At 34.2% G+C, this 23,251-nt stretch overlaps 1 protein-coding gene across 3 annotated transcripts; it reads right to left on the bottom strand.

Moving 5' to 3' along the window:
- Positions 1-18,949: 18,949 nt before the first annotated feature.
- LOC145036698 (protein RDM16-like) lies at positions 18,950-22,901 on the bottom strand. 3 transcript variants are annotated; one of them, XM_078985164.1, is made up of 5 exons: positions 22,174-22,901; positions 21,716-22,009; positions 21,032-21,604; positions 20,780-20,940; positions 18,950-19,983 (listed from the first exon to the last, which is right to left on the bottom strand). In XM_078985164.1, exons 1-5 carry the CDS (start codon positions 22,762-22,764, stop codon positions 19,101-19,103), a joined length of 2,502 nt encoding a protein of 833 aa, XP_078841290.1. In that variant the 5' UTR covers positions 22,765-22,901; the 3' UTR covers positions 18,950-19,100. The 3 variants fall into 3 exon arrangements, with proteins under 3 accessions (XP_078841290.1, XP_078841292.1, XP_078841293.1); XM_078985166.1 differs by lacking the exon at positions 22,174-22,901 and having other exon boundaries at positions 21,716-21,834; positions 21,917-22,009; XM_078985167.1 differs by lacking the exon at positions 22,174-22,901 and having other exon boundaries at positions 21,716-21,839; positions 21,917-22,008.
- Positions 22,902-23,251: the final 350 nt, after the last annotated feature.

Here is a 23,251-nt window from a genome sequence, read left to right as displayed (position 1 = left end):
AAACCCTCCCTTTAACATATTTAGGTGTACCCATGGGAGATAATATGAACCGAAAAAATGCATGGAAACAAATAATCGACAAATTTAAGTCAAAATTGTCGATATGGAAGTCAAATACACTAAATTTTGGAAGTAGGATAACATTAGCAAAAGCAGTACTTGGGAACCTACTCACTTATTATCTATCTTTGTTTGCTGCACCATTGGAGTATACACTGGGTTTCCTAGGAAAAAATCACAGCCCCAAAACAGGTGTGAGGTATGGTATTTTGGTTTTTTAAGAACGCTAAATTTGGCTCTATTATCGAAGTGGCTATGGAAACTCAAGGTGAATTCGGCACAATTATGGGCCCGCATAGTCACGGCCATACATAAAATGGGGAATAATTTTAATTATTGCTTTGCAAAGAAATCATCAAATGGTGTTTGGTCGAACATTGCTAAATCACTCAAGGCAATATAGAAATTGGGTTTGACGACACTAGAAGTAATAAAGATGGCAATGACAGTTAGATATCTGATTTTGCAGAAGGGTCCGCTAAAATGCGGTTGAGAGCTATTAGGCGATATCTTGTTATTATTAATTATTTCCTCTCCGTGTACTCTTTTGCTTCACTAGCAACTTACTAGTGCAACCTTTTATAATATATTTGCCGATTCCAAAAAAAATGTAATAAAATAAAATAAAATTATTATAAAAAAAAAAAAGTTGGATCGATGAAGGGGAGGAGTTGAGATGTTGATGACTGTCAATCGATTTTGAGGAGGAGACTATGATTTCAATCTGCTAAAAGGGTGTTATAAGGGACAGATGAAGTTTCTGATGAGGAGGAGTACCTTTGAAGCCATTCTTCGTCACCCCCTTTCTGGTTCAATCATCTTCTTCATTGCACACCTGGTCATGAACGTTCATTGACGACTTTCCCAACTCTATCTCGTATCCTTACGCTATACTCGCCAGACCTTGTTGTCGTTAGTGGAACGACAGATGGTCCTCGTTCCAGTAAGCATTACATTCCACAAAGTGGATCTTTTGGTTTTAGGTTTAATTTTTGGCTTAAGGTAACTTCATATGTAGTGCAGAAATCAATGTGATTTCTTACAATTAAATCCGTTATAGTAGCAGTCTAAATCCATGGGTTCCAATATCAGTGCCAATATGCTCTTTATTGTATTAGATTTCCATGTTCTATTTACCCTAGAATATAGGAATGTTGATGGAAAAAAAAAAAGCACAGATCCATGGTGGCATGGTGGTTTTCACGAACGGAAATGGACGGAGCATAGAGCTTCTAGGTCTTTTTGCAACCTTTCCGAATAAGATGAAGGGGTTCATTAACTATTTTGAATTTCTAGAGATCCGTGGAATAATTTTGCTTCATCTTTGCTTTGAGTATATGTCTAAGAACATTTTTTTGTTTCCTTATAATAAGTAAAGACATTTTGTGGATTAACTGTAATTAGATGGATCATATTTGGATTTAGAGGGTGTTTGGGATATCTTTTTAAACAACTTTTTGACTTTATCTTTTTCAAAAAGTAAAAAAATCCTAAAAATCATTTGGCAAATTGAAAAATCCTTTTCATTTTAACTTTTGGTCAAGAAGGAAATAAAAGCTAGATAAAAGACAGGCATTCATATCTTTTTGAGACTTTTTACTTTTGCATACCAAACACATTTTAAAAGCCTACTTTTTGAGAAAATCCTTTTACCAAAAATCCTTTTACCAAAAGGACTTTTAAGGTATAAAAGATATCTCAAACACCCCCTTAATCTAGTTGGAGAAGATGAAAGAGTAGCCGAAATCGGAGTAGCTGACACGAGATAAAAAAAAAAGGCAATGGAAGCGTGGGTCTCGTGGAATAGCAATAGGGTGGTGGGACCCACTTGTTTATTAACAATTCTTTAATCCTTAATAAATAAATAATGAATAAACATTATATTAATTGAAAAATAAATAAAAAAAGGGTAATTTTGTCTTTTTATGTTTGTGAGGGAACCAACACTCAACAAAAATATATTGTAAAGACCGTCCAAGTTTTAAAAAAAATAAATAAATATATGGACTAAACACGCAAATAACCATAAACCACAGAGACCATCTTAGTAATTTACTCAAGTTTTAATTTGATAAAACTTGCAAAAAGAAGTTTGCATTTTTATTTTCTTATTTATATACAAACATATGTATTATGATTATTGACATAAAAGTCCTTATTTTTTCAAGTTTTTTCGGTTTTGTCCTTGTGACGGGTTTTGGTGCATGAATGCCTAATATTTGGGAAGATTTGTCCATTTTTAACCTTCTACAACAAGATACCCGTGCCTACATCAGGTCACCACCAGCAAAATCTAACTTGCTTCCACCACCATAAGCAACCACCACCCCATTGGTCGGTAACGGACCGTCACAACCATCCTCTCCCTCCGTACCACAACAAATCGCCGCAATTTTTGGATATGCACACACCCTTTAAACCGCTTTCCCTTTGCAATTAAACCCAAATATCTTCCGACCACTAGAGGTACCTACGCCACCTTCCTCCCTCCTCTAGAAAAACAAAACACCTATTATCTTTCCCTTTCGAGTTCGCCACTACCCATGCTATGACTAGAAGCAACCACCACAACCATCTCTCTATCTCTGCCTTACGATGAATACAATAGAGGCGACGATGCTACCACCAACACCATATGAAATTAAAAACACATAGAGGAGGCAACGATTAATGGCGACATTAACTAAGGTTCACGATAACAACCGAAGGTGGTGGTGACAACAAGGGAGGCTAGGGTTTATGGTGAAGATGTTAGTGGGGGAAGCTAAAGGTGGGGTTTTCAGTGTTAAGGCCGAGGGAGGAGGGTAGCGTAGGTTGCTCCGATGGCCAAAAGATAATGGTGGTTAGTGGGGTAAAAATCTTTAAGTGTGTGTGTATGTGTCCATTTCCAAATTTGCTGGTGTATGTAGGCTTATTGAAAATACTTGATATCCGATTACCCGACCTGACACATTTTGAATTCGGGTAAATCGAGTATTGGGTTTGGAAATTCGGGTAATCAGATAACCTGATATTTGGGTAGGATTAAGAAAATTCAAGTATACCTAAATACCCAATTAGAAAAAACACCTAATGTTATTAACCAATTGATCCATATGACTATATATATATATATATATATATATATATATATATATATATACACACACACACCTACACACGCACACACACACACATATATATATATATATATATATATATATATAATTACATTTTAACCCTCTGTTGTTATTTAGTCAAATTGGCATTTATAAAATTAAAATGGATGTTTCAAAATAAAATCATAAATCTCCTAAAAATGAGTGTACTAGAGCATTATAGAAACTCTTAGTCATCGCATGAACTTTTAGAAATAGATCTACTATAATAAATAAAGATTTTTTTTTTGTCACATGTCATCTTCTCCTTCATTTAGACACATGGCATTTTCTAAATTTTTTAAATTCTCTATTTTCCACTTGTCATTTTATTATATTTTTCATTTTATTAAATTAAAATTCCACAATTACTATGTAAGGTAATATATATATATATATATATATATATATATATATATATATATATATATATATATATATATGTAAGTTATTTATTAGAAAGAATTTATATATGTAATGTATTCAATACATTAAAACCTCATTAATTTTAATAATTCAAAAAATTTCTCATTTTTCTTATAAATTTAAAATTTTCAAATTGTTAAAATTTTATATTTAATTTTTTTAAAATAAACCACAGTAATACATTGATCTCACACCTAGTAATTAATATATGGCTATTAAACTACAAAAATTTACATAGAGCAATTAGTACTTGCAAAATAATTGTTGTTGGAAATTTGATGCTTCTAAATTTATAGTAATATAAAGCATACAAAATTATTTTTTATATAACCTTTAAACCTTATGTTCAACTTCACAATGCCCAAACTAATCAGAAAAAAAAATTGCATTCAAACCAAATGTAATAAAAATCCAATTAGTGATACTCAAGTAATTTTCGGATATACCCGAACCTACCTTAAACCCGAAAACCCAAATTGCAATACAGGTAGGGTCTCCAGTATTATTATTTTAAGGAAAACCCCGATCTACCCAACCTCAACTACCCGAAACTCAGAATTTTTACCCGAACAACACCCCTAGGTGTATGTATATATCAATTATAGGTCTGTAATCTACATGTGTTAGTGGAGGAATGGGCTTTTCAGAGATGAAGGGGCTTTATCGGGGATGGATAGTGGTGATTGTGAGGGATGAAGGATATCTGTGTGTGTTTCAATCGTGTCCCTATCCCTCGTTTTTCTGCTAGTGACCCACATCACCAACTTATCCCCTCTTTAGCCGACTTCTATGGGTAATCTCAGACGACAAACAAACCCAAAGAGAATTAATCGTCTCCAAACCTAAAACCGAGTCCAGAAGGAAAATCCAAACAATACAAAAACAACTTCTTAGCTCATCGCTCCATCATGAACAATGTTCATTACATTGTTCAGAATATCAAACATTCACTGGAAATTTAGGGAAGGGTTATATCACTTTCTTTTTCTTCTCTGTCTTGTAAAGTTGCTAATCAATTCAATAAGGGAGCTCAAACTCCATTGTTATGGTGATCGATTGATAAAGAATGCAGTTCAAGACTCTTGGGACTACCAATTAAACACATCAAAGTATAAAAAAGTCATTTCATGTATTGTAGGGACCAACCATGCAAGTTTTAGAATCCTTATAGAAACCATAAGGATCATTTTCATCATCAAAAAAAAAAAAAAAAAGGAACTGAAGTAGTGATATTTGGTAAACCACAAAGATCATTTATGTAATTTTGTATAGTTGGTATAATATGCGACTTGGATATTATAAAACTTATTGTTAGTATAATATGTAATTTTGTAATTTATTTAATTTTGTATAGTTAGTGTAATTGTCGAGTCGGCCCAAGCGCATTGGATCTGCCCACTATATCATAGAGTCAACTCTCCCTCAACCATGTACCATCGACTCCATCTAACGGTAAACTAGAATCAGATGGACATAAGGAGGGGTTGAAAATTTTGTAGGGGTGGCTCAACCTTATATTTTGCTAAGTTAGGGCTTAGTGTCACAAACCAAGTTTTTAGAAGTCTCATCGATCATCTATAGAAGGTTGGAACGATAAAGAATACCCAAGGAGTTTCCAAATCTGTCATGAATACTCTACGAAACCCTGGAAGATGCTAGAACATTATAGATGTTTTTGGAACAAGATGGAACAATCCAGAATAATCAAGACCACACTAGACGAAACTAAAATGACTCGGAAGACTCGAGAACGATATAGAACATGCTAGATCAAGCAAGAATAACTTGGATAATATCATAACATCCTATAGATATCTAGAACATCATAGAATAGTGTAGCATAATACAGAGTTTTGTAAAGAGAATGTAGATATTGATAGAATACTCTAGAATAGTCGAGAATATACGGGACCTAGAAACTTCCCATAAGGAGGTGTAATGTCCCTATATATAAGAAGGAAATCTCATTTGTAGAGACCATCTGAGAAGTTGTAAGCTCTTGAGTTCACTTAATACAATAAGATACATAAATCCTACTTGTTTTTTTTTTTTAATTGCGTGATAGAATGACATGAATCTAAGCATATAATTGACGATTTTTTGTTCCAAACACTTTCTATTTCGGCTGTAGAATTATCAGATAGTAGATGGAAAGCAGGACGCCTCATACACGTTGCTAATGTGGTTGTGGATGCTTTAAAAGAAAAAAAATCCATAAACGGGAATGGAATGAGTAGAGAGGATGTCCGGAATACAGCTATGGAATACATCCGGGACACAAGTTTGATCGATTATATCGTAAAAGATTGGATAATATAATTGTAGGCGGTTACATGGTTCGGCGTGCAGTTAATTCTCGCACTCGTGTTCTCGAGTTTTAGAAACACTCGAAAATGCAAAAGAATCGGAGGAGACCAGCCTAGTTCACTTAGTTCCCCGGAGTGAGGTGTATAAACAATCTCACCTTTCTATATATACACCTTTTGTTCGACACCAAATCCGACAATGTTGGGTTTGCTTTAAAGACTATTCTGGACACTAAAAACTTTAGTAAAAAGTGGTCATTTAGGATGTTGACCATAATTTTCACTTCATTTATCGGGTGATTCTAACGAAATTGAACCTGGAAATAGTATTCCACGAAGGAAAGGAATCAATGAAAACAGTCAGTCAGGGAGGAGCTGGTGGTGTTCATGACCTAGAAAACTGTTGTGGAGTCCGTCATGAGGAACACTTATTGCATAATGGAGATTGGAGAACCTTGAAGTACAGGAGATTGAGGGATGTAAAGGTGTGGATGATGATGAGTTGATCTGGGGGACTTTGCAATCAGGGGTGGAGATTTTGGTTCGCGAGTCAAAGAGTTGACTTCTTGACCACTAGTGATTTCATATTTGAAGGTGGGACGTATAATTGGGTGGTGAATTGTAAATGTGGTGCTAGGGATGATGATGGTGAGAGGCTTGTAGCGTGTGGCAGCATACCCAGTGTGTCGGAATTGACGATTCTGAAGTTACCGCGCCACCTTTTATGCGTTACAAACAATGTTTTAAAACCCGGGTCGACCCGGCCGGTTCAACCGGTCGTACCGTGACCCGGAGTAGAAACGGGTATTGAGAGCGGTTTTCTGTAAAAATACGGACCGGATCGAATCGACCGGGTTTCCCTTAAACCGCAGTTCGACCACTTATGTCGAACCGGTTAAAACCGGATTGACCCGTTTTAATAGGGTTTGGATAGTTGGATACAAGTAGTGAACGCCAAAACAATGATCCGCTTGTGGTTTCTTCAATGTTTTTCAATGTTTAAACTTTGTGGACATCAAACTATTGGTTTTATATGTTTATGCATTATGCCGGAAAGTAAAAATATATAAAAATAGAAAAAGACCATAAACCGGGTTGATCCGGCGGTTCAACCGTGAACCGGTCATCACACTGAGTCAACTAAAAATCTGGGTTTTAAAACATTGGTTACAAATGTGCCGATTCTACTGGTAAATACTTCTATATACCATAGAGCAAATAACAGTTTTGGTCCCATTGGTTTACATCAATGTGCAACATTAACCAAACTTTTAAGCTTTTGACAAAACTCCTACTTATTGTTTCCAAAAGTTGCACATAGTTCAATAAATTAAATAACTTTATTATTATTATTATTATTATTATTATTATTATTATAGCCATCATTTTTTTCGTTGGTTTACTTTATTTATTTTTTAATTGTAAAATTATTATTATTTTGGCAGAGATTAAACAAAACGGTGAATGAAACTCCTATGTTAACTATGTTGAAAAATGTGGACGAAATTCCTACGTCGAAAAATATGGACAAGAAAGGTTTTACTATGCCTCCAGACCAGCATGTTGGATGCTCGGGTAGAAAAGTTTTTCAATTTCACAATTACATTTGCAGAGTGTATATTAACATCAACTTAAAATAGTAATTAATGAATTGTGCAATCCAATGTGGATGCATATGACCCCACACCTAGAGAGGCCACGGAGAGCATGTAGCTTAGAGTTATCCACATCAATGATTGTCCACAGCCAGGAATGCTTTTGTTAGAGCCATATATGCAACAAGGCACAACTGCTATACCATTTTTCTATAATCAAGGCCTCCATGTTAACCACATATTATCTAAGGAAGTGATGTCTCCAAAATTTTGGAATTTATTATTTGGGATAGAAGAGTTTGGATGGTTATCTGCTATGGTAAGAGTGAAAAAATGCTTACCAAATTAAACTATAAAGTTTTATTATATTGGAATTAATTTTTTTATTACTTATCTTATTAATAACAACATATTGTCGTATGGATATGATTGTTGCTTGAGAGGTGTCTACAAGGCGCAAGTTAGACAATTATTTCGCCTTATTTTTTCAAGTTCATGCCACGACAGGATTGGTCTTGTTGAAAAGAGTTAATAAAGATATTCAAACTTAACATTAATTTATTAGTTATAGGGTAAAATTGTTATATTATATATTTGTGTGGATATTGTGGTAAGTTGTTATGCAGGAGAAGGATATACGCGGGTCAATGGATCAATGGGTAATACCCGAAGTCTAGTGGGTCAATGTATATATTGTGTTAAATGATTTCATTTGTAGCTACCAAGATATTTCTCATATGTTTCCCTCAGTTTCTCTATCAACTTGAGTTAGGGTTTTCGTTTAGGGTTTGTTCATAAGTCGTTGTCACACTAGATTTGTAATATGAGTGTGTGAGTGATTTTGTAGAGAGGTTTTACTTGTAATCTGTTGATGTAAACCATCTGTTTCATAGTGAATGAAATGATGATGTTGGGAAGATCTTGTGTCGATTACGTTTCTTTACATGGTATCAGAGCTTAGGCTCCTTCGTTGTTCTTGTGACGTTCATTGATTTGTGTTTGTTCGTCTCACGATCGTAATGGTAATTTCTGAACTCTTTTCTTTATTTGCTCTTTGATTGACGCGGTTGTTTGTTTAATCATGAGTTCGTGTGAACTCAGATCTTCTATTTCATCAACTGTGTTCATCTTGATGTTCGTTTTGATTTAGGGTTTTCTCTGGAAAATCAAATCGAACATCTACTTTCTTTTGGATTTGGTACTGCGAGATTGTTTGTGATCTTGTAGGTTACGTCTGTGAAGATCAAATCAAGGTTGTTTACAAGACTGGTTGTGAACAACAATTAAGCCAAATCGATTAATCTCTAAGTCTGAAATAACTCACTAGGGGTCAGAGTTCATCACTGATAAACCCTAGTTGAGAACGGACAAAGAGAGTCGATCCCTGCACTTAACTCATCCTAAAAGGCTTTGTGAGCATTTTCTTGTTCTTTTCTTTCTGTCTCACATTTTTTCTTGTGAAGATCCTGGTGTTCTGTGTGTATTGGTTGATTTCTTTTGTATATCTGGTTATTTCTTCCTCTGTACTGGTTGTCTTGGGCCCCGACATACGTGGTGACCATCTGGACATAAGATCAGTTTAGGGGCAGGTTTTCTTGATTTCTTTCTTGTTGTTTTTGGTTCATTTGCTTCTATGACGGGTGGCTCAACTGATCCACCTAGTGGAAGTGGGAAGGATGATCAGATTAATTTTGATGATCCTCTCTACATTCACCCTTCTGATAATGTTGTTACTTTACAATCAAGTTGACTGGTAATGAAAACTTTAGGTTATGGAGGAGTTCCATTTCTAGGGCTCTTAAGGCAAGAAATAAGTTAGGCTTTGTTGATGGCACTTGTAAAAAGAGCAGTGTTGATGAGTCAAAGAAAACTAAATGGGATAGGGCTAATGCTATTGTTTATTCTTGGTTGTTATCTTCCATTTTTTACTCAATTTATCATAGTAAAGCTTATTCTGAAGTAGCAGAGGATATTTGGGAAAATATTTTTGAAACTTACAATAAGTCTGATGGATCTGTTGTTTTTAATATACACCAACAAATTAATTCTCTTAAACAAAATGGCATCTTTCACATTAGGTAAGGGATCCATTAACAAAATGGTACTTCTCTGTCATATTACTTCAATAAGCTTGATTCTTTGTGGAAAGAATTTGATGGTCTTACTAGTTTAACTGAGTGTACATGTGATGCTTCTATTAAACTAAAGGATCATTCTAATCTCATGTAGCTTATGCAGTTTTTATCTGGACTTGATGATTCATACAGTCAAGTCAAAAGTCACACTTTATTAATGGATCCCTTACCTAATGTGAAAACTGCATTTTCTATTGTGTCTAGAGAAGAATCACTTCAAAGAAATGGTTCTTTGACTTCTCTTCAAACATCTCAGTTTGTAAATAAATCTCAGTCATCTGCTTTTAATAGCAAGTTTAATAACAAGACTAATGTTAATAAGAATAAGGGTCAAATTGTTCAATGTAAAAATTGTGGTATTAAGGTTCATACCATTGAGAAGTGTTACAAAATAATTGGGTATCCTAAGGATTTTAGGTCAAGAAATGAAACTAATAATCAAAATAACTTTGTTAAGAATTTTTCTAATAACTCTACTACGGCTTCTTCTGGAAGTGCTAGTACTAATAATTTTTCTGGTTCTATTGGTGATTCTGAGTTTCATCAACTTGCTAAGGATCAATATATCAAACTCTTACAACTTATTGGCGATAAGCAAGTGAATGAAAAAGCTTCTGTTAGTACTAATATGGCAGGTACTTGTTTGTTTCAAGCTTTTAATTCTTCTGTTGGTAGTCAAAGATGGATAGTTGATTCAGGGGCTAATCAACATATGATTGCCTATGAGTCAATACTCCATGACACTGTGGATGTGTCAAAATTAGATTTGCTGGTTTGTCATCCTAATGGTACATCAGCTAAGATTGAAAAAATTGGTAACATGAATTTATCTAATTCTTTAACATTGTTTGATGTGTTTGTTGTTCCTGATTTCAATGTTAATTTGATTTCTGTTCATAAGGTTTGTAAAGATAGTAATTATGAGGTTGTTTTTGATGAGCATAATTGCAAAATTCAGGATTTACAGTCAAAGGTGATGGTGGGGAATGGTAGAGAGTCTGGAGGTCTCTATTACATTAATAGTGCACCTTCAGGTAGTCTGTCTAATTCCTCTATTTCTTCTTCTGTTTGTTGTGTGTCTAAACTAACTTGGCATAATAGACTTGGTCATCCTTCTGATCAAGCCTTGAGTTCTTTGAGACATAGACTTAAAATTGGAAATGAAGTTCTTCCACCTTGTGATGTTTGTCATAAGGCTAAACAAACTAGAGAATCTTTTCCTGTTAGTCAACATACTACTTCTAAACTTGGTGAGTTAATTCATTTAGATGTCTGGGGTCCTTATAAAGTGACAACTACAGAAGGATTTAGGTATTTTTTGACTATTGTGGATGTTTTTACTAAGGCAACTTGGGTTTATCTTTTAAAGTCCAAAGATGAAGTTTATGATTTTGTTCTTGTTTTCTTTAATATTTTGATCAATCAGTTTAGTGTTGAAATAAAGGTTGTTAGATCTGACAATGGTACAGAATTTTTAAATAACAGAATGAGACAATTAACTGAATCAAAAGGAATTTAGCATCAAACATCTTGTGTTCATACTCCACAACAAAATGGTGTTGTGGAGAGGAAACACAGACACATTTTAAATGTTGCTAGGTCTTTAATTTTTCAATCTGGTTTGCCAATTAAATACTGGGGAGATGCCATTTTAACTTCAGTTTTTTTGATTAATAGAACACCTACTTTAGTCTTAAATGGTTCTTCTCCCTATGAACTTGTTTATAATTGTGCACCTGTTTTTGATAAGCTTAGGGTTTTGGATGTTTGTGTTTTGCCTCTAAGTTGAATAATAATGATAAATTTTCTGAAAGGGCTGATAAATGTGTTTTTCTTGGTTATTCTTCTGATAAAAAGGGTTACAAAGTTCTTAGTCTTGATTCCAATTTTGTTTTTGTTTCCAGGGATGTAAAGTTTTATGAATCAGTGTTTCCTTTCAAGCTTAAAATTTCATCTTTGACTGATAGTTCAGTTGTCACTGTAAATTCAAATGACCTATTTTCCTATGATGAGTCTTTAGATTCTAGTTTTATTCTAGATAATACTAGAGCAGATAACCTGAGAAGTAGCCATCAGATGGATGGTGCTAATGCAGAACAGGACCAGGATGAGACTTGTCCCTCTAATGTCAGCAACCGGATTGGTGAGGCATATGTGGCTCCCTTTGATGTGTTGTTTCCAAGTTCTTCTGCATTGACTGAGGAAAATGATTCGATTAATTCTAATCCTTCTGAAAGTTTGTCAACTAGGATCACTAGATCTGGAAGAAATGTTCACATGCCAGTTAAATTTAGTGATTATGTTGTAGAGGGTAAGCATAACTATGGTAATGAAAAACTATAAACTATTCAGCTCTTAATAATGAGTCTTTCTGTTTTATTTCTAATCTTAATAAAACAGTTGAACCTAAGACTTATAATGAAGCAGCTTTAGATCCAAATTGGATCAAAGCTATGAATGAGGAAATGGAAGCCCTCTATAGGAACAATACTTGGGAAATTACTAATCTTCCTAAAGGAAGAAAAGCAATTGGGTGTCATTGGATATATAAAATTAAATATAAATCTAATGGTGATATAGAAAGATATAAAGCCAGACTTGTGGCTAAAGGATATAATCAAAGGGAAGGAATAGACTATGAGGAGACGTTTTCTCCTGTGGCCAAAATGGTAACTGTTCGTGTGGTAATAACATTAGTTGTATATAATTCTTGGCCACTTTATTAGTTAGATATTAACAATGCTTTTTTATATGGAAATTTATCTGAAAGTGTATATGTGTGTCAACCTGAGGGATATCATTCTAAAGATGATATTAGAGTTTGCAGACTGTTAAAATCTCTTTATGGACTTAAACAAGCCCCAAGGAAATGGAATGAAAGGTTATGTTCTTCTCTCTTTAGTTTTGGTTTTAAGCAAAGTATTAATGATTATTCATTATTTGTTAGACATTTTCAAAATACTTTTGTAGTTCTACTTGTTTATGTGGATGATATTATTCTAACTGGTAATGATGAGTCTGAATTGAATAATGTTAAAAAAAATTCTTAAATCTCTGTTTTTAATTAAAGATTTAGGAGAATTGAAATATTTCTTGGGTATTGAAGTATTAAGAACTGAGAAAGGGATATGTTTAAATCAAAGGAAATATTGCATGGAACTACTTCATGAGTTTGGTATGCTAGCATGTAAACCATTTAAAACTCCACTTGAACCTAATTTGGTTATCAAAAGAGAATATGATTTGGAAAAGTCTGATTATTTAGTTAATATTACTGAATATCAAAAACTTATTGGTAAGTTGATTTATTTGACTGTGACTAGACCTGATATATCTTATGTTGTACAAATATTAAGTCAATACATGCATAAACCATATAAGTCCCATGTTAATATTGCTTTCAGACTGTTGAGATATTTGAAAAATAGTCTTGGTATGGGAATACATATAACTAAGTCTAGTAGTTTAGATTTGATTGGGTTTGTTGATGCAGATTGGGCCAAATGTTTGTTTAATCGTTGATCTGTAACAGGTTATCTAGTATATCTAGGAGGATCTCTTGTTTCTTGGAAGAGCAAGAAACAGAGTATTGTTTCTCGTTCATCCACAGAATCAGAATATAGAGCATTAGGAAGTATAAGTTGTGAATTAATATGGATTTTAAAGTTACTTCATGATTTAGGTATAAAAACTAATATACCTGTAGATATTTTTTGTGATAATGAATCTTCAATTAAGTTAGCTTTAAATCCTGTATTTCATGAAAAAACAAAACATTTTGAAATTGATCTTCATTTTGTCAGAGAAAAAATTGAGAATGAAATTTTAAGAGTAAATAAAATAGTATCTTCTAATCAAAATGCAGATATATTAACTAAATCACTTGGTAGTGTTCAACATGAATACATTGTGAATCGACTTAATATGATTGATGTTTTTAAAAGGTAATAAAATATTTTCAAAAATTAATGTTTAGTTTGAGGGGCATGTTGAAAAGAGTTAATAAAGATATTCAAACTTAACATTAATTTATTAGTTATAGGGTAAAATTGTTATATTATATATTTGTGTGGATATTGTGGTAAGTTGTTATGCAGGAGAAGGATATACGCGGGTCAATGGATCAATGAGTAATACCTGAAGTCTAGTGGGTCGATGTATATAATGTGTTAAATGGTTTCATTTGTAGCTACCAGGATATTTCCCATCTGTTTCCCTCAGTTTCTCTTTCATCTTGAGTTAGGGTTTTCGTTTAGGGTTTGTTCATAAGTCGTTGTCACACTAGATTTGTAATATGAGTGTGTGAGTGATTTTGTAGAGAGGTTTTACTTGTAATCTGTTGATGTAAATCATCTGTTTCATAGTGAATGAAATGATGATGTTGGGAAGATCTTGTGTCGATTACGTTTCTTTACAGGTCTACTTTTGCTTCCGAAAACAATACTTGCGCTGATAAGGGAAAAGCATTGTGGGACGTTGATCGGATGAGTGATTTATTTCTTACTTATACATATAAATGTCAAAAAATAAGCATTAGATCCTAGGAGAGCTATGGTTCGACACACTAACGTTAAATGTGTATGACAGTCTTATTTTAAATGGTAGCTATCGGTCGCTAGAAAGTAAGGGTCGATTTAAGAGATTTGAAGAGGAAATGGCTATCATTTTGCATAACATTCTAAAATGAAAGCTTTGAAACTGGAAAAATGTAGTCACTTCCTCTTCAAATCTCTTAAATCACTCCTCACTTTCTAGCCACCGATAGCTGCCATTTGAAAGAAGATAGTCATACACATTTAATGTTAGTGTGTCGAGTCATAGCTCTCCTAGGATCCAATGCTCATTTTTGACATTTATTGGAATATAAACTTGTTAAACAAAAAAATATTTAAAGCTTAGGAATTGTATAGTCAAATATATTTGTATAAGTAAGAAACAACGTCCCACCATGCTTTTCCCTTATCAGGCTAAGGATTGTTTCTGGAAGCAAAAGTAGACCAATCCTGTCGTGGCAACAACTTGAAAAAATACAGTGAAAGAATCGTCCACCGTGCGCCTTGTGGACACCTTTCAAGTAACAAATGTATCCATATGACAATACGTTGTGATTAATAAGATAAGTAAACAAAATTAATTTCAATATAATAGAACTTTTTAGTTTTAATTTGGTATAAAACTTTCCCACTCTTACCATAGCAGATAACCATCCAAACTCTTCTGTCCCTAATAATAAATCAGAAAATTTTAGAGACATCGCTTCTTGAGATAATCTTTGGGTAACATGGAGGCATGGCTTATTCTCATAGAAAATTGGTAGTGGAGTTGTGCCTAGTTGAAAATATGGCTTTAACAGGAACATTCCTGGCTGGGGGACACTCATGGATGTGGATGGCTCTAAGCTACGTGGCCTCTCTAGGTGTGTGGTCATATGAATCATCATTACTCTTGATTTCGACTCCTTGGTCCAACCGATGCTTCATTTTTTGGTTCGAGAAACTTTTGGTAAGTTTTTGGAGTTAAAGTTTTACTTTCATGGATGGAACAGTCTTATTTTGGGTTTGTTAACTTTAATAATGTGATATTTAATGTGCTTAATCCTGAATGTGGGCTTTTTAGAGGGATTTTATATTGTAAAAATTTGATATTTTTTAAATCTTGGTAAAAACCCATGGTTTTCACCAAGGATATCTATGTGGGAGATTGGCACCCTTTTTGGTTTTCATCAAACGATAACCCCAGTTATCTGTTACTATAATTTCTATTATATCTGTTATTTGCACTTTTATTGCAATTCACAAATCACAAAAAGGTTAATCTTTACTTTAGTTTGCTAGGAGTGAAAATTTTCTGAATGGTGCCTTGAATGTGATGACATCTTTCATCTCCGAAAATGATTTACCAGCTTTTGATGGTGAAAAGGGCCATATCCTTATTAGTCATTCAAACAAATATGGAAGTATATTGTTATTTTTTTTATGTTGCAAATTTTGTTTGTTCCCTGTAGGGTATGTAAAAAAAACAAGGAAGGAAACAAGTTGATGATACAAAGTACTGCACGAGATCTAAGAAGATGACAAAGGTGACGTGAAAAAATAGTAATTGTATGAAATTAAGGAACAACATGCCAAATTGTCGAATTATGTGTTTATCATTGTCATTTTTTTCTAAAAGTTTTACATCTTTTAGATTAATTGCTCGTGTTTAATTTAATTAATATGAGCAAATGACCATTTTGCCCTTTTTTGATTAATAGGTAGAAATAGAGGCTTTAACCATGGACCTTGGACCACATTTAGAGCTCCAACTATTGGAGGTAGCCTTGCACAAGGTTGCAAAGATAATGTTAAATAGAGATGGTGGGAGCCTCTCTGTTAATAAAAGCATGTTTTCATTATAGTAGATTTTTTTCGGAATAACACATTTATTAGAGTATTATTAAAGCATATGATAAGCGGTGCTTATTTGGAATGGATTCAAAAATATTATTGGGCTTATTTTTATTTATTTTTTTACCTTTTTTATGTTGCTATTAGGATTCCTTCAAAAATTAGCGACAGTGACAAGTTTTCCTAGAAATGTCCATATTCTAGGTCCTTAATTTCATGGTCATGATGTATATATGATCACATTGATGATGACCTTTTTGCCCCTGGAAGTACATTGCTGCAAATACTAATATAGAAGCTCACATGATCTTTACATTGCTTCAGTCTTGATGTGAAATTTAAGCTTCTTTTGAAACTTTTCTTTTTTTTGGTTTAGTATTGCATTATGTGTTCTATTTAAGTTTCTGATATTTTCCCTTGATGTGAAATTTAAGCTTCTTTTGAAAATTTTCTTTTTTGGGTTTAGTATTGCATTATGTGTTCTATTTAAGTTTTTGATATTTTCGCTCTTGTACTTTTGCTTGCTACATGTTAGCCTTTAATATTATTTTTTTTCCGTTAAAAAAAGATGTTCAAATGAAGCATCCATATGGATAATTTTTTAATTGTAAGTTTAGATTGGGTTTTGAACTAAAGTAAACGACTCTATAAATAAACCAAAAGTGATTGGTTTTGAACTAAAATTAAATGTATTTCAGGATCAAAGATGTCATATTTTACCAAAAGGAATTGCAGTAAGGATGAAATTCCACGAAAAAAATAAGCATCAAATTAACGTTCAAACTACTAATACTCTTACCAAATAAATAAAAACAAAAATGAAGTGGATTTTCATTTTCAAACTAATTGTTAGTTCCAAAAAAAATACAATTTTCATGATTTAGTAGTACAAAGATACCCTTTTGGGTTTCAGATTGGTCCATAAAAGAAGAAATAAAATCAATTAGGGCAACATTTATTAACACAAATTGTAGAATTACTTAAACTTTAATAATAATAATATAATGTTATTTATTGCTTTTTTTGCAAAATAAAAAAATGTTCATATACACAGATTACTGAAAAGTAGGTGTTTTTATGTATTTATATAATTGTACAATGCTATAATTTGAACAAATGAAAGTACGATGTTATACCCAAAAAAAACAATCTATTGTTCTTACATCAATATACTCAACCAAAGATCAATTTATTGAAAAGTTGAGGGCTAAGAGAGTCAGAAACTGATCACACTCTTGGTAGGTATGTCACTAATTTTTTTTGAAGTTAATTTACTATTCATTGATTTTTAGGCCGAATGAACTCCGGCTAATCATGGATTAAAAGAGAAAAGAGATTGAATCGCTACAAAAGGCATTGAGAAAGTTATGGGCCCCAACCAATGGGGACAGTGATAGAAGTTTCATTTTCTCATCTTAAGAAAAGCTCAATGATGTTGTAAGTCATGTAATTTAATATTACCAAGTTACCCTTGAACATATATAGAATATGATCGCGATCTTTGTTCTTTTATCTACAGATCAAGAGTCTGATTTACAACAATTAACATGAAAGTATTAACTAAAAAACGATTATCATTATAGAGATTAAACAATTTCAAGATCTAAGAGATAAAGTCATTGCAAATGCTGAAGGGTGGGCTAAATTGACAATTTTGTAGGTAAAAGAGATTCAGTTATGGTAGTTCTCTTTCCAAGAGTGTTTCCGTTATGGTAGTTCTCCTTATTCTCACTCTTTCTCAACCTCCTTAAAAGAGTGTTTCAGCTATCGTAGTTAACTAATGAAAGTAAAATCGATATCTTGTTTTTATGTCATGGGGTTGATTATTGATAATGATTTTGTATATTTTGAGTTTGATTTCTTTACTTCAACCAAATGCAAGGAAAAGTCTATTTGATGATCTTCATGGACAATATATGTATTTTTGAGCAAGATTGTAAAAATCGTTCAACGATAGCTCGACAGTCAACTGGTGTTAAAGGATTAATCGGTTTTGGCTGGGATTAATTGGTGATTAATCGGGAACCATAGATTATTAATAAAATATTAAAATTCATCAAAGTAAGAAAAATAAGTACTTTAAAATTAGAAAATAAGAGAATTTGAAATTTGAAATTTTAAAAATATGAAAATATGAATATTTTGGTATAATATTTGAAATTTTGAAAATTTTGGAATAAATTTTTTTTTTAATTTTTTGAATTTCTTTCAACTTTTTTTTAAACTTTTTTTACTTTTATTTTTGACTTTCGTGACTTGACCGATTAATCCATAATTTCCGTCTAACACACTAACCTTAATCGGTTGGAGAACATCAAGCGATTAATCCCGATTTCTGCAACCATGTTTTTTTGAGTAATCAAAATATTTTTAGTAAATATGTTAAAAACTACATTAATGCATTTGATAAAAAAAAAATAATATCAATTTTTTTTTTTTTAATTCGTCAAACCAACAGGTATAACACTCGTTGGTTTTTTAGGTTGCGAGGAACAATCATCGTGAAGAATTAGGCTCTTCCTTTGCTTTAGATCAATAAAGCTTACATGTTTTTTAAATTACTTCAATTCCTCGGATACCCGATAGAGAATGAAAAAAATGCCTCTGGTCAAGCATCCAACTTTACCCCTCACTTTCTTAATTATGAGCTGCTATTATTATAACTTTTACATGCTATAGTTTCAATTTAGGAATACGATCTTAAAACTTTTATATTAAATGAAAGACTCCTAATCAAGAATCTTTCATATAAGCTTTTATGTCCACCAACATCTTTCAAGAGTTTATTTCACCAATAAAATCCTAAGTTTCCTGCTAGAGCTAGTTTTATATCAACTTGTATTCTATAATACGAATTCCATCAAAGATAGTAACACCCTTTGCGATAAATCCTACTACACCAGCTTGAAGCAATAATAACGACTGAGATAAGATCATTGACAAATTAAGTCTATTATTCAACATAACATCAAATTTGCTACCAGTCTATCTCATCTCTCCCAGTTTTGGACCTTCAACAACATATACTCATCACACAAACCAAAAAAGATCCAAATCACACCTCATCCGTAAAATTAACAGCTAAATCCCAATAATGTCCAACCCCGGCATCCGAAAACACCCTTCGAGCCGCATTCTCAGTCCTACATTCATGCACCAAAAACTTATGGAAACTCTGTCTCGCCACACTCCCTTGCCACACCAACACACACTTATTCTTCACCTTCACATCCCCATCATCACCATCTTCCTCCATATTCTCATCTTCCACAGCCGCACTCCAATCTATCCTCTTCAACATCAACTTCTGATACCTTTTTACCGATTTAACCCCGCCCTCCACCACAACCACACAAATACCCTCCGAAATCACCGCACACCCCGACAACCGATTCTCCTGTGCGTTCACGTCAACTTTAAACCGTGTCTTCGGGTGCGAAAGGTCGTTGATTTTATACACTGACACAATCGTCTCGAGGGTATTATTGTCATCGAAAAGTTTGCGTTCTTTTTTCTCGCGGCGTTCGGCGGGGGTTAGTTTTCGGGCAATGTTGCGGTCGACGTGGGCCTGTTCGCGTTCGGCGGCGGCGCTTCGGATTTCCATTTCGAGGCGGGTGGGGTCTTGGGTGGCTTCTGAGCCGAGGACTTTCATGAGATTGCTCATTTTGACTTTGGGTTTTGGGGGTTCCAGAAGGCCTTGGCGGATCATTTCTTGCCGGTTTTTTTCGGTGGCTAGGCGGCGTTGGGTGCGGAGCTTTTTGCGTTCTTTTTGGGTGAGTTTTAAGGGCTGAGGTGGCGGTGGGGCCGGTTCTGCTGGCGGCTCGATTGGGCGGGGGTGTTCTCGGTATAAAGTTATCTTCTCTTTCTTTAGTATGTCTTCTGGTGGCCCACCTTCTTCCAGGTTTCCATAAGTACCAGGTTCAAGAATTATCACATCCCTGCAAATTATTTAATAAAAAAATAGTTATTGCGAAAAATGGATAGCAAAAATTCAAAAAGATTACTTTTTCTGGACTAAAAAGGCAAAAACATTCATTTTGGACCATACCGAGAAAAATCAATATAGCACAGGGGCCAAAAGTGTAAATTGCTCTGATTTTTTACAGTACATAGGGACCAAAAAGGCAAAAAAGATTTATTTTTTGGACCAAAGCTAGAAAATTTGATATAGCACACTGACAAAAAACATAAAGAATCTTTTTCGGACCATACAGACAAATTTTGATATAACACAGGGGCTAAAAGTGCAACTTAATGTTGTTTTTTCTACAGAAGCTAAAGAACATACCAAAGAGGGCTTTTGACATAAAAATCTTTTAAGTTAAGTTTGGCAAGTTTTAACGTCATGGACGATTTTTTGGTGGTTAATGTCCAAAAATTCCCAAGTTTTTTTCATTTTTGCCCTTGTTAAAAATCTTTTATGTTTTTACCCTTGGTATATTTTCAATTTTGAAAAAAGAAACCCTTAACTTTACAAAAGTTTTATGTTTTTACCTTAGGTATGTTTTTCAAATTTGACATAAAAGTCCTTAAGTTTGCCAAGAAATTTGTCCATTTTGTCCACTGAATCCTGTTATTACAGGTTTTAAAAAAACAAAAAAAAGGGAAACTTTGGACATTAACAACCATAAATCCATCACAGGGACAAAACCGACAAAACTTAAGGACTTGTATGTCAAAAGACCTACCAAAGAAGATATAAAATGCTGTAAGTGTAAAACTGAAATAACTTACCACCACTCAACATCAGGAATAGGGTCTTTCGGCTTTTCTTTGATGATAATTCTCTCAGCTACCTCTATGAGATTTGGGTTAATATCAGGTTCAGCTTTAGCCTTAGCAAGATGTGCTTGTTTTGCTTTGAACTCTCTCGCTTGTGCTTCACCAAATTGACTCTGCAATCACAAATTCCAACAGTTAGAAAATTCAAAATGAAACCAATGAGAAAAGAATGAATTACTGAAATTACAGAAGTAAGTTAGATACCTTCAACTTGATGATTTCTGCCTCTTTAGCCCATTTGCCTTCCTCAACAAACTGAAAGGTCATCTTTTTAGGTCTCAAAAGCTTGGTTTTATCTATTCCCATTCGTGGATCAAAGTGAGGGTTTTTATCAGGGTCCACTTCTAATTCTGGTTTCAGAATCTGGAACGCATCTTTCTTCTGTTTGTTAATGTTAACTTTAAGTGTGCTCAGGTTGTTTAACTTTGGTATATTTACCACGTTGCCATTTTCATCTACTTCCCTACCCAATGCATCTAATCGAAGAACAGGAGCTTTTGCAGGCTTAGGTTGACCAGTCACCTCTGGTGCCAGCTGTCCTGGGAACATGTTTATAAGTGGAGCAAATTCAGGGTCTTGTCTGAAACCCATCTTTGCAGCAAGTTCTTGTGCCCGTTTTACAGCTTCAAACTTTGGGGCAGTTAGTCCTGCAAGTTGGGGCAGCCCTCCACCAAGTGGGGCAGCATTAGCAGTTACAGATTGTGGTGGAGGAGGGGGTAATCCTGAACTAGATGGAGCTTTCAGTCCCTCTCTTGCTGAATCTGCAACCTTGTTTAACTGCAGCATAACAAAAACACAATTATACAATGGCAAATTATAAAAACTTAATATTGATTGATCAAAATGGTAGATGAACATTGAATACTGATATTTAGATTGATGACTTACCATGGGGATCTTCTTCATCTTCTCTGCAAGCTCCTTTCGCTTCAGTAGAGTTGCTTTGGCCTTAGATAAGGCATCGAGAGAGATGCCTCCACTCTTGCCAGCATCTGTAGAAGTCCCATCTGTACTGGATTTCCCAGGAACCTCATGAGATCTGTTACTATTAACTCCTTCATTTTCATGTTTGGTAGAAAGTGAAGATACCTTAGGAGGAGGAGGAAGAGGAGGGTGGCTGGATGCCAAAGGGGTCTCATGTGGGGTTCCATATGCCTTACTGCGTGATCCCTGTGCACCACCCTGCAGCCAATAAGTATGAAGCACAAGTCAAAACAAATAAACAAGGATGTGTGTGAAATAATAACATTTAACATACAGGTGTAACAATCATGGTTTCTGAATGTGTAAAAGCCCTAGATATTTGATCTACTTCATTGTAAATAAAGAAAGGAACAGAAGCTTACATTGGCATTGGAACCACCATTGTATTCATCTTTAGGTTCGCTCTTCGTCGTTGTCATTGTTTCCCCGTTTAATTTCTCTTGTTGCAGTTTATCTTCATCATTATCAATAAAACTGGTCTCTTCTTTCTTAACTTTATCCTCAAACTTCCTCCTCTCTTTCCTCTCTTCTCTGTCTCTGTCATCCTCAGCAGCGGCAACTTTGTCCTCAAACCGCCGCCTCTCCTTCCTCTCATCCGCAACCCTAGTTCGTTTATCGCGAGCATCGTAATACCGATCCTCCTCATCACTCTCTCCACCTCTATCTTTCCTCTTGTGATTGTGATGCCGTCTGTTATCCACCGATTTCTCTCTCGGTTCCCTATCTTTGCTGCCTTCTCTGTCGTATGACCTCTCACGCTTAACCCGATCTTCAACATCTTCGGATCTCTCCAGTTCCCCCCTGCGACGTCGATCATCTCCATCGGCGTCTCGGTGTTTATCGTGTTTGGAGCGGTGGTGGTCATCGGGGTGCTGGCTGCTTCGATGCTTGTAGTCTTTGGTTGAATCCTTATCCCTGTCGCGATCGGAATCTCTATGTTTCCGGCTTGACATCTCGTTCTATCCTTTCTAGGGTTTTGAGAAATCGTACAATCTCTAGTCGTTTCACCACAAAGGAAGACGAGATGGAAAAGAATCAGAAATCGAAGTAGTCGGATTAGGGTGTTTATTGGGTAACTTACAAGGCGCACAAGCCCAGATTTGGTATATATAGGATTTCATGGGCTTTCTGTTTTCAAATAAAATCTCGAGAAAATCACAAAATATCAAGTAACAGATTTTATGAAGGGATTTGGCATATTGGTTTTCATGACTGTTTTTCATATATAGAATTATTAATTGAATATTATTTTTCATCGATATGTTTATTAATTGATTATTATTATGATTGTCATAAAAACCAGCATGATCATTATGTTCTAAACTTATCATTTTTAAATTTCATTATGAGTTGTGAACTTAATTTTCTTTTGACAAAAATCAAGTTTAAAATTACTATTTTAAGAAATTATGAACTTTCAAACTCCATGTTAATATCAAT

Source organism: Lactuca saligna, chromosome 3, assembly GCF_052625555.1.
Source record: "Lactuca saligna cultivar CGN05327 chromosome 3, ASM5262555v1, whole genome shotgun sequence".
Classification (NCBI taxonomy): domain Eukaryota; kingdom Viridiplantae; phylum Streptophyta; class Magnoliopsida; order Asterales; family Asteraceae; genus Lactuca; species Lactuca saligna.
Note: the sequence above shows the minus strand (reverse complement) of the source record. Positions and strands in the feature narration are given on the sequence as shown.

Excerpts from the sequence above, each read along its gene's own strand:
- LOC145036698 (XM_078985164.1), bottom strand. The coding sequence starts at position 22,764 with ATGTCAAGCCGGAAACATAGAGATTCCGATCGCGACAGGGATAAGGAT. Across the intron at positions 22,010-22,173 it reads ATGGTGGTTCCAATGCCAAT|GGTGGTGCACAGGGATCACG; the intron begins GTAAGCTTCTGT and ends TATTGGCTGCAG. Across the intron at positions 21,605-21,715 it reads AGATGAAGAAGATCCCCATG|TTAAACAAGGTTGCAGATTC; the intron begins GTAAGTCATCAA and ends GTTATGCTGCAG.